The 15,224-nt window shown below is 34.6% G+C and overlaps 1 protein-coding gene across 3 annotated transcripts in view; it reads left to right on the plus strand.

Annotated features, from left to right (window-relative positions):
* Nucleotides 1-15,224, plus strand: part of SYT1 (synaptotagmin 1) — a 600,629-nt gene that overhangs the window by 344,505 nt on the left and 240,900 nt on the right. For all 3 annotated transcript variants that reach the window (XM_030939619.1, XM_030939620.1, XM_010380423.2), the window contains one exon: nt 8,895-9,077. In XM_030939619.1, the coding sequence (XP_030795479.1) occupies nt 8,912-9,077 (166 nt within the window). In that variant the 5' untranslated portion in view covers nt 8,895-8,911. The remainder of the gene's footprint in view (nt 1-8,894; nt 9,078-15,224) is intronic.

A 15,224-nucleotide genomic window follows, 5' to 3' on the forward strand; every position in this document is an offset into this window, starting at 1 on the left:
CTCCTGTTCTCCAACTCCACACAAAGCATAAAGCTCACTAAATTCTCATTACTTACATCAAGTCTTTAGTACATGATAAGTGAGACCTAACTGAAAATGATTGTTGTTCTCCCATTAGGGAAAAACAATAATCAAAGAAAGAAAAGAAAAAGTTAAGACCAAGGAGAGGTTATAAGAGAAAACGGAGACTGGAGCATTTTGATCAGAGCAAGAAGAGAGGCAGACAGGAGAGAGGGATATGAGAAGGAAAGCCAATAGGGCTTCAGAAGCTGCGGAGAAGTTCTGAAGAAGGAAGAGAGAAGACATACAGCATCTTCTATAGAGCCAGAAACCAGGGGGAACAGAGATGTTTAAAGGGAATTCTTAGGAAAGACAGCTGGTGAGCATACAATATTTCCTTCTGCTTACATTCTTCCAAAGACACCTTCAGCATAACACCTCTACACACCTCTTCAATGTTTGTATTGTGGGATTTGTGACAACGGGTAAGAATGTTTGTTCTATTCTTAAAGTAAACCTAAGAAGGCCCAGTTATATTCAATTTGCAAAAGCACTATGAGAAATACTTCCTGGCAGGCACACACTTTAAAAAATTCTCCCTACACTTCTGAGGAAATTTTTGTGACTTGTTAAATGGGTAAAATCTGGAGGCGACTAGATCCATTTTGGGAAAAAGGGAAGAAGAATCCAGACACCTGTGTGTTTTAGGTTAGCCAGACTGCTGTGCTTCCAGTTGTTCCAAGGTCTGAAAAACAACCTTTCATCAGTAGTCCTTTCTTTGGAACTACCGCCGTATAAGTCAGCTCTCCTCCATAGTGACAGCGCTGTACAGTCTCTTGCTTCCCTCTTACTTCCCTCAAGAGAAATTATGTTTGAACTAGAGAGAAGATACACCTCAAGCCTGACATTCAGACATCTGCAAACTTGTGGAAGATTTTGATATGCTGCTAGACTTTACTTAACTGCCTAAGGATCTTTGGATTTGGAAAGAATTTAAATGAAAGTTTTGACAGTGGTTCATTTTTTTTCCAAAAACATTTCAGAGTAGGTGTTATAGGTCAGATTCCCTGGGAACCTGCTCTCAATCAGAGGTAGTTTACTAGGAAATGTTTTCCATGTAACAAACTGAAGGAAGCAGATGTACAGAAGGGGAGATGCTTGCTGAACTGATATGCCATGACAACAAGCTTTAGCTGATCCTACAGTGTCCTTCAGAGATGAACTAAATCAAGACCAGCATCCACCACTCATTGCGTGAAGGCTATTCCTGGGTAAGGGGGCTTAACCCTCAGCAAGGCAGCTGCTTTTGGTCAAGGGCAATTTCTTTGGAGTGACTCCTTGACTGTGAGCAATCAGCAGGCAGCACTTCTAGAAGCTGAGGGAAGAGGCTGAAATCCTTATTCCTGAGAGCCATAGGGCATAGGAAGAAGTGAATAGACGTGGCCGTCACTTATGGATTCTACCTATACCCACAGCAGATCAAGGGAAACTTGGATGGAATAAAATCACTACATTCTGCCCTTTGCCTCAAAATATACTCAACACCTTCCATAATATCTCCCAGATTCTTTTTAATAATTATTCTAAGAGTTAGTTTCAATATGGGACTTTTCTGCTTTAGACGACTTTTTTTAGTAATATTTTTTCGACCTTCTCCTGTATGTGATTTAATTTTGCATGCTATTGTTATAAAATACAATACTTAAATAGAGATGGAAATAATGCTTTGTCTAAAAATCATGATGCTCTTACAGCATAGTAGACTATCTTACTATGTAATCTGAGAAATCTATATTAATTTGTAGATCTAGAGATAGGTATAATTAAAGTCCTATTAAGAAGAATAATTATAAGGGGACAGAGGGAAGTTGTCATAGCAACCAAAGTCCTGATTTTCCTCATTTTATACCACAAAACTATAAACTATTTTTCATATCTCATATTTTTTTCATTTTTCATAACTTATTGGTGTACAGGTGGTATTTGGTTACATGAGTAAGTTCCTTAGTGGTGATTTGTGAGATTTTGATGCACTCGTCGCCCAAGCAGTATACTTTGCACCATATTTGTAGTCTTCTATCTCTCACCCCTCTCCCACTTTTCCCAAGTCCCCAAAGTTCGTTGAATCATTCTTATGCCTTTACGTCCTCATAGCTTAGCTCCCACATATCAGTGAGAACATACAATGTTTGATTTTCCATTCATGAGTTACTTCACTTAGAATCATAGTCTCCAATCTCATCCAGGTTGCTGCAAGTGCCATTAACCCATTCCTTTTCGTGGCTGGGTAGTATTCCATCATATAAATATGCCGCAGTTTCTTTATCCACTTGTTGATTGATGGGCATTTGGGTTTGTTCCATGATTTTGCAATTGCAAATTGTGCTGCTATAAACATGCTTGTGCAACCATCTTTTTCATATAATGACTTCTTTTCCTCTGGAAAGGTACCCAGTAACGAGATTGCTGGATCAAATTCTAGTTCTAACAAAAGTATAAACTTTAATGATAACTTCATATCTTTTCTACATTGTATTTTAACCAGTGGCCATTTTACATATTTGCTAAATATGTAGCTGCATCATTCATTCTTGAGATTTAGCTTCTGAATTACATTTTAAAGTTTTTTTTTTTTTTGTTTGTTTGTTTGTTTGTTTGAAAATCTGGCATTAGGAAATTAAACCTCTTCTGCAAGATCCAGTTTTCCCTAGAATAAAAGTTTTAAAGATTTTTTTTTTCTTTTTATAATTTAAAATAATTCAGGTTTGCAATATATTGAGAATGTAGAAATATAGGGGAAAAGTGGATATTCTTCCACAAGGCTAACACTTTTTAATGCATCTTTTCAGCCTCTTCTCTGCAAAAGATTTTTTAAAGAAAAATTGGACACTTTATATACTGTCTCATAATTTGTGTTTTTACCTAACACTCCCATGTATTTCCAGGTTTATAGATGGCTACCTTTTAGATAATTTGTATAACATTATTTTATAGATCATTATAATTAAGAGGTCTCTCTGTTGGATAATTTCTGGTACTTCTAATATTGTAAATAATGTTACTACAAACATCCTTATATTAAATTGCTTTTATATCCATTTAAGATTAATTTTTATTGAGAATTCCTAGAAGAAAAATGACCCTTTCTAAAGCTTTCGATATATATGTTCTGTTAGTTTGGTATCTATAAAGTATCCTAATAATCTAGTCTCCTTCCTAATTGCCCAGTTTCTTGTACACTCACCTTCACTATCTATATTTAGCCAGACTTATAAATGAATGTCTTCTCACTGTTATTTTAATTTTCAGTTCTTTATTTGTGAAATTAAATTTTTTAATTTTAGTTTTTGTCAGGAGGGAGACGAGTTTGCATTTCTTTCTTTGAGAATTGTTTGTACTGCTATTTACAATAGCAAAGACTTGCAACCAACCCAAATGCCCATCAATGATAGAGTGGATAAAGAAAATGTGGCACATATACACTATGGAATACTATGCAGCCATAAAAAAAGAATGAGTTCATGTCCTTTGCAGGGAAATGGATGGAGCTGGAAACCATCATTCTCAGCAAACTAATACAGGAACAGAAACTCAAACACTGCATGTTCTCACTCGTAAGTGGGAGTTGAACAATGAGAACACATGGATATAGGGAGGGAAACATCACACACCAGAGCCTGTCAGGGGTGGGAGGCAAGGGGAGGGAGAGCATTAGGACAAATACCTAATGCATGCGGTGCTTAAAACCACCATAGCGCATGTATACCTATGTAACAAAACTACACGTTCTGCACATGTATCCCAGAACTTAAAGTAAAATTTAAAAAAAAAAGAAAATTGCTTGTGCTGGACTTTCTTTTAGAAGATAATTTAATTTTCTATTCAATAATATTTTTCTTGATAATTTAATTTTCTATTCAATAATATTTTTCTTGATAATTTAATTTTCTATTCAATAATATTTTTCTTGATAATTTAATTTTCTATTCAATAATATTTTTCTTGGTATATTTCAGGATGCTGAATTCCACTTTAACAAACTAAATGCCTGTGCCTCTAAAATTAAGTGCTATGTTTCCTTTTAGTAAGATGACTTGTGTCTTCCATTTACTGGCAAATAGATTCAAAAGAAAATCATAAATACTTCTTCAGTATTGATTTAATTGTTTAATGATGCTTAAATGTTATTAATAGAGTAGACCAGTAGAAGGAACCTTGGATCAGGCTAAATCTGTGTAGGACCAATCACTTAGTCCTGGGGAAGCCGCACTCCAGTTACTTCTGTAAAATAAGATTGAGTTACTTTTCAGGGTTGTGATAGGAATTGAGAATTTTCTCCCTAAGTATCAACAACAGTATTTTGGCACAAAGTAGGTGCCTAATAAATGGAATCATTAGTTAGTATTAGCTCCTTTTGATGTTATTTTATATTAATATGTCCTTTATTTTAGTGATTTTTCAAACAACAGGTCTCAAATCATGAGTGGATTGTGAAACTAATGTACACAACTTTAAGATACAACTAGAATTTTTTAGTGATAAAGAACAGAGTAGAATTGAATATATCCAAGTATTTCACAGAAGCGTTTTTATGTGAAATTTCTCTTCAGTATATAATATCTAGGCAGACAGAGTGTGTATACTGGATGACATTGTAAAATAACCTCCTACTATGAGTTGTATCCAAAAACTCCTTCAAAAAACAGGATAATGTTACATACTTATCTCATAGTTTCCAAGTCTCCTGATACTACAGTGGCTAAAACACCTTGGTTCAAATCCCAGCTCCACTAATTACTACTGTATGACTTTAACTGTCTGGGTTTTACTGTATAACCTCCTATGACTTAATTTCCTCACCTATGAAATTGGTGATAATTATTAATGGGAATAATATGAAAACTGCTATATGCTTTAATATGTTTAAACCGCTTAGCAGGTGCTCAATAACTGTTAGCTTATTTTATGAAGACTAAGTAGAATATCTTTTTTTCTGAATAAGCAAACTGTGTACATGAAAGAATATAAAGTCGTCAGGCTGGGAGCCATGGCTCATGCCTGTAATCCCAGAACTTTAGGAGGCAGAAGCAGGCAGACCACTTGAGGTCAGGAGTTTGAGATCAGCCTGGCCAACATGGTGAAACTCCATCTCTACTGAAAATACAAAAATTAGCCAGCCAGGTGTGTTGGTGGGTGACTGTAATACTGACTACTCAGGAGGCTGAGGCAGAATTGCTTGAAGCCAAGAGATGGAAGTTGCAGTGAGTAGAGATTGTGCTACTGCACTCCAGCCTGGGCTACAGAGCAATACCCTGTCTCAAAAAAATAAAAAATAAAAAATGAAGTCATCACATTAGCCAGGACTGAATAATCAACTAATTTTATAATCCACAAAATGATGCCTCCTGATAAGCATTTTATTTCCATAAATGTGAATTTTCAAGAACCAAGTAACTATTCTTAGGTTTGCTATTTACAAACAGTATTATCTCTCAAGATATGAAGAAATAAAAATAAAACACTAAGCAATCCCTTAGTCTTTCTTTGTCAATATATTAGATCCTCAATTACCCACTACATTTTTGTATTTTATGATTTTTTTAAATTTCACAGTGGTATGCACTAAGTAAAAAGAACTTTGTCTATATTTCTTACAATTTTTTTTATTAAAAAAATAAGAAACAATAGGGATAATATCATTGGCTGGTAAGAGTTAAAAGCTTATAGCTCTTACTTTTTTGATGAACACCTTCCACGGATATTTTATGTCTATAGAGGATTGGTTTGGAAATTATAGAAACATTCTTTGCTTCCTTAAAAAAAAAAGAAGCTGGGTAACTTTAAGAACATTTTCTAAATGTTGGCCCCATTTAGCAAAAGTCTTATTGTTCCTATAGTCTTTTATGTCTTTCAAACTATATGTAGAAATTTTTTATGTACAAGTATAAGCTGGAGTAAAATGAAAACTATTTAACAACTCAAGAAGTGAAGGAGGATCCAGCTATCAGTCCACACAAAGCCTAGAAACAACTGTGTAGCCACTTGGAGGTAGCAGCTGAACATCAGTCTGAATGACCAGCAATAATATCCCACCTCTAGAACTGGACAAAAATTATGCAGAAACATAGTTGAGCAATATACCTTTAATGTAATGATGGAGCTATTATACTTAGTTATTTTCATTTAACTCAATCATTTCCTTTAAATTCTACAGTAAGCCATAATTCCTCAAATATCTTCAACTATCCTGTACAGAGATAAGTAATAATGTGTGTCACATCCGGTGTTTCCCACAGCAAAGGAACAAATTAATTTTTTGAATACGTACATAATAGTGTGTGTGTGTGTGTGTGTGTGTGTGTGTGTGTGTGTGTGTGTGTGTGTACAATTTCAGTCTGACTGACTCAATGAAATACAAAAGTTAGGACATCATCAGCATCAACAGTTTCACCCAAATTGTATCAACAGAGCAAACAATACTTCAAAGTTTTCCAGGGAGATGGGCTCCTAAACTGAACAAAATCAGATAATCAGGAAAAGCTTCTGGGATGTGACTTGAGTTGGAAACAAAAAGTTTCCACATTTCTGGGAGGCCAAGTGCTATTAGAGATGGATGGATAGATCAATTGAGCAATCAATTGATTGAGCCACTGGTAGTTTGTTCCATTGATCCGCTGATCTATGGAACAAACTAATATGCCAGTGGATCAATGGAACAATGGATCAATGGAACCAACTAATATGCCAGACACTATGCTAAATTTTTTGCGTAAATTATTTCATACTCATAAAATCCTTACAGATTTGGTCTGGTTATCCTCATTTTACAAATGAAGAAACTGAAAAACAAGATCTGAGCCGATATCTGTCCAATTCTACCCTTTAGGATTATATTAGTAGCTAGTAATGGAAAATTAAAAACTTAAAAAAGAGAACGAGGCCAGGTGTGGTGGCTCACACCTGTAATCCGAATACTTGAGAAGGCTGAGACCAGTAGGATCACGATCACATGAGCCCAGGAGCTCAAGGCTGCAGTGAGCTATGATCTCGCCAGTGCTCTCCAGCCTAACAACAGAGCAAGACCCTATCTCATAAAAGAGAAAGAGAGAACTAGTCAATTATAAAATAAAAATTCTTATCTATGTGTAGATGTTAGCCTCAGCCATGATATCCTGGAAGTAGATCCAAAATCTCTGAATTTTGATTAAGATTTTAATAAAACTCTTAGGCATCTGAGATTATTCTATTTTCAATTGTACTTTCACTAAATATGTAAGTATGCATAACTAACTCACACATCATTTGAATTTCTTTTCTTTCCTTTTTTTTTTTTTTTTTTTTTTTGAGAGTTTCACTCTTATAGCCCAAGATGGAGTGCAGTGGCACAATCTTGGCTCACTGCAACCTCCGCCTCCTGGGTTCAAGCGATTCTCCTGCCTCAGCCTCCCGAATAGCTGGGATTACAGGTGCCCACGACCACACCCAGCTAATTTTTATATTTTAGTAGAGATGAGGTTTCTTCATGTTGGTCAGGCTGGTCTCGAACTCCTGACCTCAAGTGATCTGCCTTCCTCAGCCTCCCAAAGTGCTGGGATTACAGGAGTCAGCCACCACGCCCAGACTAAATTTCAATTTTTAAAAACTTTTGTTTGCTGGTTATCTCCATGTCTTTGCAAATTAAAAGGTTTTTATAAGTTCATCTACTTTCCTGTTGAGAACATGAAATGAATCCTGTCCAGGCCTCTTTACTTCTCTATTTCTGCCCCAAATCATGGCATTCTTTCCTCAGAAAGTCTGAAATCTTAAGTCATGCAGGAGAATTACAAAGTCCGGAATATTTTTAGATTGGAGAATATACGTTCATTTCTACTGTCTTAGAATACCTTCCTTACATTTGTACCTTCACGTGTTCTAAGAAAAATTTAGGAAGGGCAGGTTTTAGTTCTTCATATTTCTGAAGGTGGATAACTTATGAAGTCAAATGCCTTGTTAAAGTTTAGGTAGCTAGTGAACAAGATGAGAACTAATGTCTTCTGAATTCACAGCTAAGATGTTTTTATTGATTACTTTATTAATTTTTTTGGCATATTTGGGAGGTAAACAAATACTTTGAACAATTGAATGAATTAATAAAATAAAATATTCTAATTAAATAAGCTAAATAAAGTAAAATAACTAAACTTATAAGTTGTGTTTCATTACCAGCACCTTGACGTATATAATCAACCATGCCACATTTATAGTGACTTAAAAAAATTACCCAACAAGACAAGAAAATTATTGATCAGAGTATTGTTTACAATAAATGTCAGAAAAGTGACTGAGGTGAAAACTTACCATCAATAAATAAGATTCAAGAACCAATTACTGTAATACATTCATAACATCTTAGAGTATCAATATGATGAATAGTATTACTTATAACCATTTTTAAAGTCACTAGCATTTTGAATGCATGTTATTTATCAACATTTCCAATACAAATATTTTATCTCTTTTTTTCCTTTTAGAAAACACAAAATATTTAAAGTATAGAGCATGTATTTTGTCAAGAATTGTTTCATACACGTTTTGGTAAGATATGGTTTAAAAGTTAAATCTACACAGCAAATAATTGGCTATATAACTAATAGATTTGACAGTATATGCAGTATTGTTGGAATAGGATACTATTGAGTAACTATGTCTGGTCTTTACCTTCTGGGGAAGAGCTCTTCACTCTCTGTGTTTCCATAAATATTTCATGAACCAACACAAAGCGATATGCTAATAATGGACTATTTACCCAGTGAGCAGGTGCCACCTCTGATGTTGTTTCATCTCTGGGATGCCTTTGATGTGGGAGCAGTTAAGCCATTTTGAATTGTTCTGTCTTTGCTTCCCTCCCCTCACAGCTTCACCTGAACCTAAAATGGTGAGCGAGAGTCACCATGAGGCCCTGGCAGCCCCACCGGTCACCACTGTCGCGACTGTTCTGCCAAGCAATGCCACAGAGCCAGCCAGTCCTGGAGAAGGAAAGGAAGATGCCTTTTCTAAGCTGAAGGAGAAGTTTATGAATGAGTTGCATAAAATTCCATGTGAGTATTCTATATTAGTACTTGGGTAAAAATAAGTGGTTGAAAAACACCCCATCCATTGGAAAGAAAGCAGAACTCCTTTTAATATACTATAAATTTACATTTAATTTATTATTATGGGAATGATAGTATCCCGATATAAAATGAAATATTCTTGGAAATGGAATATTATTTTTGTCTTTAAATATACTTCATAAATGAAAATGCAGTTTATAAAAAATGTCTGCAGCTTGTATTTAATATAGGTAGGTTCTTTTCTTCGATGTCTGTTTCTCTCAAGAATATTAATGTTTATGGGTTCTGTTGTATTTATTTTGGATTTGCATTTATGAAATTATTTCATTGCAAAGACTGTTTCTGAACAGTAGTCAAGGTTTGCTTTCTCAATATCGCAAGTTTGATTTTCTGTCACTCATTTGTCATCATTTAAAAATCTTATTGTTATTTTTTAAAGTTTCTTTATTGTTATTTAAAAAAAACTGGACCTAAGTTTATTTGGATAAGTATAGTACTAAGTCTAATCAGTGACATTTAATTTTTTAATTTTATTTTTACATTGACAGATAAAATCATACTGTTGTACAACATGGTAGCTATCATTAATAATATATCTATGATGTATTCCAGAAAAATATTAAGAGAATGAATATAAAGTGTTCTCACCACAAAAATAACTATGTGAGATTATGCATATATCAATTAACAGGATTCAGTTATTCCACAAGGTATCAAAATATGTTGCAGACAGTAAACATCATGTTGTACAAAAGATCTCTCAAACTTATTTCTCCTCTCTAACTGAAATGTATTCTTAGACCAACATCTCTCCCCAATTGCCACCTCCCCTCAATCACCACAGCCAGTGGTAACCACCATTCTACTCTCCACTTCGATGAGATCAACTTTTTTAGATTTCACATATTAGTGAGATCATGTAGTATTTGTGTTTCTGTGCCTGGATTATTTCACTTAACAATGTTCACCAGGCTCATTCATGTTGTCACGAACGCCAGGATTTCATTTTTTATAGCTGAATGGTATCTCTCAAGTGGATGTACCACAATCCATTCATCCACTGATAGACACTTGGGTTGATTCTATATCTTGGCTATTGTGAAAAATGCTGCAACAAACATGGGAGTGCAGATATCTGTTTGTCACACTGATTTCATTTATTTGGATACATACTTGGTAGTAGGATTGCTGGATCATATGGTAGTTCTAGTTTTAATTTTTTTTTTTTTTTTTTTTTTTTTTTTTTTTTTGAGACGGAGTCTCGCTCTGTCGCCCGGGCTGGAGTGCAGTGGCCGGATCTCAGCTCACTGCAAGCTCCGCCTCCCGGGTTCACGCCATTCTCCTGCCTCAGCCTCCCGAGTAGCTGGGACTACAGGCGCCCGCCACCTCGCCCGGCTAGTTTTTTGTATTTTTTAGTAGATACGGGGTTTCACCGTGTTAGCCAGGATGGTCTCAATCTCCTGACCTCGTGATCCGCCCGTCTGGGCCTCCCAAAGTGCTGGGATTACAGGCTTGAGCCACCGCTCCCGGCCTCTAGTTTTAATTTTTAAAGAAACCTCCATACTATTTTCCATAGTGATTGTACTAATTTACATCCCCACCAACAGTATGCAGGGGTTCTCTTTTCTCCATATCCTTGCCAACACTTATATTTGATTTTTTGATACCAGCCATTCTAACAGGGTTGAGTTGATATTTCATTGTGACTTTAATTTGCATTGCCTTAATAATTAGTGGTATTGAGCGTTTTTTTCATATTTCTGTTGACCATTTAAATGTCTTCTTTTGAGAAATGTCTAGTCAGGTCGTTTGTCCTTCTTTTGATTGGATTATTTGTTTTCTTGCTGTTTGAGGTCCTTATATATTTTGGATATTAACCCCTTATCAAGTGTATAGTTTGCAAATATTTTTTCCCCTTCTGTAGATTGTCCCTTTATTTTGTTGACTGTTTCCTCTCCTGTGCAGAAGCTATTGAGTTTGATATAATCCCATTCATCTATTTGCTTTTATTAACGGTGCTTTTTGGGTCATATCCAAAAAGTTATTGCCAAGACCATATCATAAAGCTTTTATCCTGTGTTTTATTCTAGATTCATAATTTTGAATCCTATATTTAAATCTTTAATTCATTTTAGTTGATTTTTGTATATGTTGTGAGATATAGTTTCATTCTTATGCATGTGGATATCCAGTTTTCCCAACACCATTTACTAAAGAGACTACTCTTTCTCTATTGTGGGTTTTTTGCTCTTTTGTTGAAAGTGAGTTGGCAGTAAATGTGTAGATTTCTTTCTGAGTTCTCTATTCTGTTTCACTGTCTATGTGTCTGTTTTCATGCTTGTACCATGCTGTTCTGGTTACTATAGCTCTATAGTATAAGACTATAACCTGTAGTATATTTTGAATTCAGTTAGTGTGATACCTCCAGAAATGTTATTTTTGCTCAAGATTACTTTGGCTATTTAGGGATTTGTGTGGTTCCATACAAATTTTAAGATTGTTTTTTCTATTTCTGTGAAGAATGTAATTGATATTTTGTAGTACCTTTGTCTGGCATTGCTATCAGGGCTTTGCTGGCTTTGTAAAATGAGTTTGGAAGTATTCCTTCTTCCATTTTTGGAAGAGTTGGAGAAGAAATGGTATTAGTTCTTCAAGTGTTTCATAGAGATTAGCAGTGAAGATATAAGATCTTCACTTAGGGAGACTTTTTACTACTGATTCAATCATTTTGCTCATTACTGATCTATTAAGATATTATATTTCTTTGTAATTCAATCTTGGTAGGTTGTATGTATCAGGGAATGTATCCATGTTTTCTTGGTTATCCTATTTGTTGGTATATAATTGTTCATAAGAGTCCCATGAGCCTTTGTATTTCTATTGTATCAGTTGCACTATCTCCTTTTTTGTTTCTTATTTGAGTGTTCTCTCTTTTTTCTCTTAGCTAGTCTTGCTAAAGATTTGTCAATTTTGTTTAACTTTTCAAAAACCCAGTTTTGTTTATCTCAGTTTTGTTGATCTTTTCTGTTGTTTCTATAGTCTCTATTTCATTTCTTTCTGCTCTGATCTTTATTGTTTCCTTCTTTTACTAAATTTAAGCTTAGTTTGTCTTTGTTTTTCTAATTTCTTGAGGTTCAACATTAGGCTATTTATATAAGATTTTTCTTCTTTTTGTGAAATAGACATTTATTTCTGTAAAATTCCCTCTTAGAATTGCTTTTGCTGTATACCATAGGTTTTGCTATATTGTGTTTCTTTTCCATTTGTCTAAAGAAATATTTTTTGTCTCCAGAAATGTTTGTTTCCTTTTTAATTTCTTCAGTGACCCATTATTTATTCAAGAGTATGTTGTTTAATTTCCATTATTTGTGCATTTTTCCTAAAGTCCCTTCTGTTTTTGATTTCTAGTTTTATATCATTGTGATCAGAAAAAATAATAACTTAATATGGTTTTAATCTTCTTAAATTTATTAAGACTTGTTTTGTGGCCTTACATATGATCTGTTCTGGGGAATGTTTCATGTGCAGTTGAGAAGAATGTGTATTCTGTAGCTGTTGGACAGAATAATCTGTATATGTCTGTTGGGTTGATTAGATGCAGATTGTAGTTTAGGTGATGTTTCCCTACTGATTTCCTGTCTGGATGATCTGTCCATTGCTGAAAATGGGGTATTAAGTCACTGTTGTTGTACTACAGTTGATCTCTCCCTTCAGGTCTATTAATATTTGCTTTATACATTTAGGTGCTCCAATGTTAGGTGCATATATGTTTGCAGTTATTATATTCTCTTGCTGAATTTTGACCATTTTATAATCATTATATATCATTATATAATCATTATATATATTTTATGATCATTTTATATCATTATATAATTACCTTTATTTCTTTTTACAACTTTCGCCTTTTATTGTATTTGATCTGATACACATATAGTTATCCATGCTCTGTTTTGGTTTTCATTTGCATTAGATATCTTTTTTTATTCCTTTATTCTGTATGTCCTTACAGGTGAAGTGTAGGCAACATTTAGTCGAATCTTTTTAAAATCCATTCAGTCACTCTATGCCTTTTGATTGGAGAATTTAACCTACTTACATTCAAAGTAATTATCAATAGTTACTACTGCCATATTATTAATTGTTTTCTAGTTATTTTGTACATTGTTTATTCCTCTCTTTTCTCTCATACTGTCTTCTCTTGTGGGGAAGGGAATGATTTTTCTCTAGTGGTATGTCTGATTTCTTGCTTTTCATTTTTTGTATATCAACTAGAGGTTTCTTCTATGTGGTTACCATGAGATTTTCAAAACACATCTATAGTTATAACAGGTTATTTTAAGCTGATAACAAATTGACTTTGATCATGAAAAAACCTCTACAATTTTACTCCTCCACTGTCCACATTTTAAATTTTTGATGTCAAAATTTACATATTTTATATTACATATTCCTTTAAAAATTATTGCAGCTATTACTATTTTTAATCGCTTTGTTTTTTGGCCTTCATACCACAGTTATAAGTAATTGACACACCAGGATTACAGTGTTATAGTATTCTGCATTTGGCTGTGTACTTACTTTAACCAGCAAGTTTTATACTTTTAAACGTTTTTGTGTTAATCATTAGCAATTTTTTTTTCAGCTTGAAGAACTCCCCTTAGTATTTTTATAAGACAGGCCTGGTGGTAATAAACTCCCACAAGTTTTGTTTGTCTAGGAAAGCCTTTATCTCTCCTTTATTTCTGAAAGATAGCTTTGCTGGGTACACTATTCTCTGTTGGCAGTTTTTTCTTCAGCATGTTTTATAATATTCCACTCTCTCCTGGCCTATAAAATTTCTGTTGAAAAGTTGGCTGCTGGATGTATTGGAACTCCCTTATATATTATTTGCTTCTTTTCTCTTGCTGCTCTCAGGATCCTCTTTTTGGTCTTTGATCCTTGACAGTTTGAGTATATGTCTTGGGGTAGTCTTATTTGGAATGAATTTAATTGGAGACCTTTGATTTTTGTGTATCTGTATATTTACATCTTTCTCCAGGTTTAAGAAATTTTCCACTACCATTTATTTATTTATTTATTTATTTATTTATTTATTTATTTATTTTCTTTTTCTTTTTCTTTTTCTTTTTCTTTGTCTTTTTTTTTGACAGAGTTGTGCTTGTCACCTAGACTGAGGTGCAGTGGCACGATCTTGGCTCACTGCAACCTCCACCTCCCAGGTTCAAGAGATTCTCCTGCCTCAGCCTCCTGGGTAGCTAGGATTACAGGTGTCCGCCACCATGCCCAGCTAATTTTTTGTATTTTTAGTAGAGATGGGGTTTCACCATGTTGGCCCAGCTGGTCTCGAACTCCTGACCTCGAGTGATCCACCTGCCTTAGCATCCTAAAGAACTGGGATTTCAGGCGTGAGCCACTGCACCTGGCGTACTTTAAATAAGCTCCCCACCCTTTGTCTCTGTCTTCTTTTTTGTCTCCTATGGCTTGATTGTTTGCTTTGTTGATGCTGTCCCGTAAATCCCATGAGCTTTCTTCATTTCTTCTCATTCTTTTTTCTTCTCTATTTTTAAATAGCCTGTCTTCAAAATTAAAGATTATTTCTTCTGTTTGACCAGTTCTGCTGTTAATACCCTCTATTGCATTTTTTTCTTTCATTATATTTTTCTCAACTGCACTTTTCATTTCATTCATTGTATTTTTTAGCTCCAAGGATACTTTTTTATTATTTAAACTTCTATTAAATGTCTTATCCTGGTGTCATATTATTTTCTCATTTTGTTTTCTTGAAGTTCACTGAGCTTCCTTAGTTATTTGGAATTATTTGTCAGGCATTTTATACCTTTCCATTGATTTATGGTCAGTGACTTGCACCTTATTTTTTTCCTTTGGTGATATGTTTGCCTGACTCCTTGATCTTTATGATCATGTATCAATGTCTGTGCATTTGAAAAAATAGGCACTTACTTCAGTCTTCACAGTCTTCATAGACATGCTTTGTCTGGGAAAGTCCTGCAGCAGGGTATAGTGCTAGAGTGCATCAGAAGCCCAGGGCAGTTGCAGCCAGCATGGCATTGCCAGAACCTGGGGCTCACTGTGGCAGGTGAAGCACTGGAGTGGGCAAGAAGCCTGGGG

The sequence above is a fragment of the Rhinopithecus roxellana genome, chromosome 10 (assembly GCF_007565055.1).
Source record: "Rhinopithecus roxellana isolate Shanxi Qingling chromosome 10, ASM756505v1, whole genome shotgun sequence".
Taxonomy (NCBI): Eukaryota; Metazoa; Chordata; class Mammalia; order Primates; family Cercopithecidae; genus Rhinopithecus; species Rhinopithecus roxellana.